Below are 3,219 nucleotides of genomic sequence, written 5' to 3'. Positions count from 1 at the left end.
ATGAGATTTATTTCGGTTGCTGTTCATGTTCATGTTCATCACTCTATGATTTTTTCCCAATCAGTATTTTGATTTTGCATTTGTGTGGATATCTGTTTCTGTACCTGTTTTTGATTGTTACTATAATGAATTGGTTGATCAACGAATTATCTGTTCATCAATGGTGGGTCGTACCATTCTACTTCCAGTAGTTTTTAGCCAAATCCATGGCGTTTGGTATTTGTATTGACGATTTGTTTTTCCTTTTTGGGTCAGTGCCAAAGATTGGGAATATGCAGCGGAGGAGTTTTTGAAGACGTATCCTGAAGATCTCATTGTTCATTGTGAGTCTTTTAAGTTTGATATTCTTTTACTTCGAACAATTAAGTTTATCTGAATACCTTTGTGAGATCCCACATCGGTTAGAGATAGGAATGAACTTCTCTCGAGTAGAGCGTTTTAAAATTATGAGGCCGAGAGCGATACGCAACGGGTCAAAGTGGACAATATCTACTAGTGGTGGGTTTGGGTTGTTACAAATGGTATTAGAGCCAAACACTGGGTAGTGTCGGTGTACCAGCGAGAACGCTGGGTCCCAAAGGGAGTGAATTGTGAGGTCCCACATCAGTTTGACAGCGAGAACAAACCTCTATCTAGCATACGTAATGGGCTGAAATGAACAATATCTGCTAGTAGTGGACTTGGGCTGTTACAATGTTTGTGTTCATACTGTACCAAGCTTCTTGTATGAATACAATGTCTTGTTATTTGCAGGCAGTAAACGTAATTACTCGACATTGACACTTGATGGCGTTGACGTGATGGGAGGAAGACTGGCAGAAGAGGTAAGCCATCATCTTCAAAACTAAGTTTGTATTTCCATATTCATTTGATTTCTTGTTCATATGACAACCTTGAATCTGTTTTGTGTTCAGATTTTGTTGGTTATCAAGAGACATCCAAATGTTCAAAAGCTCTCCTTCATATGCCATTCATTAGGCGGATTGATAGCAAGGTATGCCATTGCAAAGCTTTATGAGCAAAAAGAAGATGTCCAAGTGAATGGAGAGTATAACAAACATGGGTCTAGAGATCAAAGCAATGGCGAGGAGTTTAAAGAGAAAATTGCAGGGCTGGAACCAATTAATTTTATAACATTTGCAACCCCACATCTTGGTTCAAGAGGGCATAAACAGGTGAATAATCAATCAATGTGTTCTTTAGCTATTCTTGCTTTTTATGCTTAAATGTCCTTTATGCTACTTCTGTCGTTATGAGATCTCACATTATAGTTGGGGAGGATAACGAAACATTCCTTATAAAGATATGGAAACCTCTTCTTAGTAGACGTGTTTTAATAACCTTGAGGGGAAGTTCGAAAGGGAAAACCCAAAGAGGACCATTTCTGATAGCAGTGGGCTTGGGTCGTTACACAAATGTTATCAGAGCCAGACACCGGGCAATGTTCCAGCGAGGAAGTTGAGCCTCGAAAGGGGTGGACGCGAGGTGATGCAAACAAGGACGCTGGGCCCGGGGTCCCACATCGATTGGACAAGGAAATGAGTGCCAGCGAGAACGCTGGGACCCGAAGGGGGGTAGATTATGAGATCCCACATCGGTTGGGGAGGAAAACGAAACATTGTTTATAAGGGTGTGGAAACCTCCTCTCCCTAGCAGACACGTTTTAAAAATCTTGAGGGAAAACCCGCAAGGAAAAGCCCAAAAAGGACAATATCTGTCCGCAGTGGACTTGGACTGTTACCGTCATAATTTGATATTGTGATAGAAAAATTTCGAGCGTCGGCATTGTGTCTTGAAATTGTGGCCAAATATAGGCTGCTATGATACCAAGTACTCTCCCTCTTTGATTTTCAGGTCCCTATGTGTTGTGGATTTTATGCCCTGGAAAAAGTGGCTATTTGCACATCATATTTATTTGGTAGAACTGGGAGACATTTATTTTTACTTGACAAGGACAGTGGAAACTGCCCCCTTCTTCTTCACATGGCTGGCGATCATGAAGATCTCAAATTCTTGTGAGTCCACTGTTTTTGAGTTCTAAGTTTGCAACACTTTCTTGTCTGATTCTAGAGGTTCTCATCTTGACCTGTAATATTATTATGGTTCTTTCTTGCAGATCTGCTTTGCAGTCGTTTAGGCGGCGTGTTACGTATGCTAATATGCGTTACGATAGTATCCTGTCATTGTTTCTCTACTTGCCTATTTTCGTATTAGAATTCTTCAATGCTTCCTTCCCAATTATTCTATAAGGCGTCTGTCTGTTTATGTATAAATCTTGACACTAAATACAGACGTTGTTGGGTGGAGTACGTCTTCTATAAGGCGTCGCACGGAGTTGCCGAAGGTAAATTTGAACATATTGAAGTTTTCTTGGTAGACTTTGAACTACTTTCTCACTGGGTTTTTACTTATTAGCTCAAAGGTTTATCAGGAGATGGCAAATATCCATACATTGTAAATGTTGAAACCCCAAAAGTTTGCAGTCCTCAATTATATGTGTTGACTGGGGCCAAAGCCAATAGATTCAAGAAAACTGAGGTGGAAGGTCAGCATTCTATTAATAGTTGCCTATTTGAAGCTTACAGATTGTTAGTTTTGAGCATTTTTGACATTTTAGTAATCTTATTGTGATCATTGTAGAAGAAATGATCAAACGTCTATCAAGCGTGGGCTGGGAGCGGGTCGATGTTGACTTCCACAGAAGTAAACAAAGAAATAATGCACATCTTACCATTCAGGCAAGATTTTATCTGGGATACACAGAACTAGATTCAATTCGGACTTTGTTCTCGAGTAATAAGTTCACATTGTATGTTTATTTCAGGTCAACAGGTACAGAGTCAATTCTGATGGGGCCTGTGTGATCCAACATATGATTGATAATTTTCTCTTGTAGCATGTGACGAATTGAATTATTGACCATTGATTTCGAGCTTCGGTAGGGAAGGACGCCTGGTTTTGCTTTGGGTTGATCGTTCCTAATAACATCTGTACTTAGCCTGAATTGGATTGAATATCAGCTTCATAATTGTATTGTTTAGCTCAAAAAAATAATCATTGGGATAATGAAGGGAATCGACTCACAATCAGGAATGGCACTGTGCATCCATCAAGAAGGAAAGTAGCAGTATTTGACTTATAATTCCTACTACTGCAAGTGAAGCAATCAATTTTGTGTTAGAAGGCTTTGAAGCATTAGCATTGTCATGAGTTTGTGGT

The 3,219-nt window shown here is 39.7% G+C and overlaps 1 protein-coding gene across 1 annotated transcript; it reads left to right on the top strand.

Moving 5' to 3' along the window:
• Window positions 1-227: 227 nt before the first annotated feature.
• Window positions 228-3,033, top strand: LOC111786633 (putative lipase ROG1). The gene is made up of 9 exons (XM_023666867.1): window positions 228-323; window positions 754-824; window positions 915-1,175; window positions 1,855-2,015; window positions 2,117-2,172; window positions 2,292-2,344; window positions 2,416-2,545; window positions 2,641-2,738; window positions 2,825-3,033. Exons 2-9 carry the CDS (start codon window positions 801-803, stop codon window positions 2,894-2,896), a joined length of 855 nt encoding a protein of 284 aa, XP_023522635.1. The 5' UTR covers window positions 228-323; window positions 754-800; the 3' UTR covers window positions 2,897-3,033.
• The last annotated feature ends 186 nt before the right edge of the window (window positions 3,034-3,219 follow it).

The sequence above is a fragment of the Cucurbita pepo genome, unplaced genomic scaffold, assembly GCF_002806865.2.
Source record: "Cucurbita pepo subsp. pepo cultivar mu-cu-16 unplaced genomic scaffold, ASM280686v2 Cp4.1_scaffold002196, whole genome shotgun sequence".
Lineage (NCBI taxonomy): Eukaryota > Viridiplantae > Streptophyta > Magnoliopsida > Cucurbitales > Cucurbitaceae > Cucurbita > Cucurbita pepo.
The sequence above is the reverse complement of the archived record's forward strand: the minus strand, read 5'-3'. Positions and strand labels throughout refer to the sequence as shown.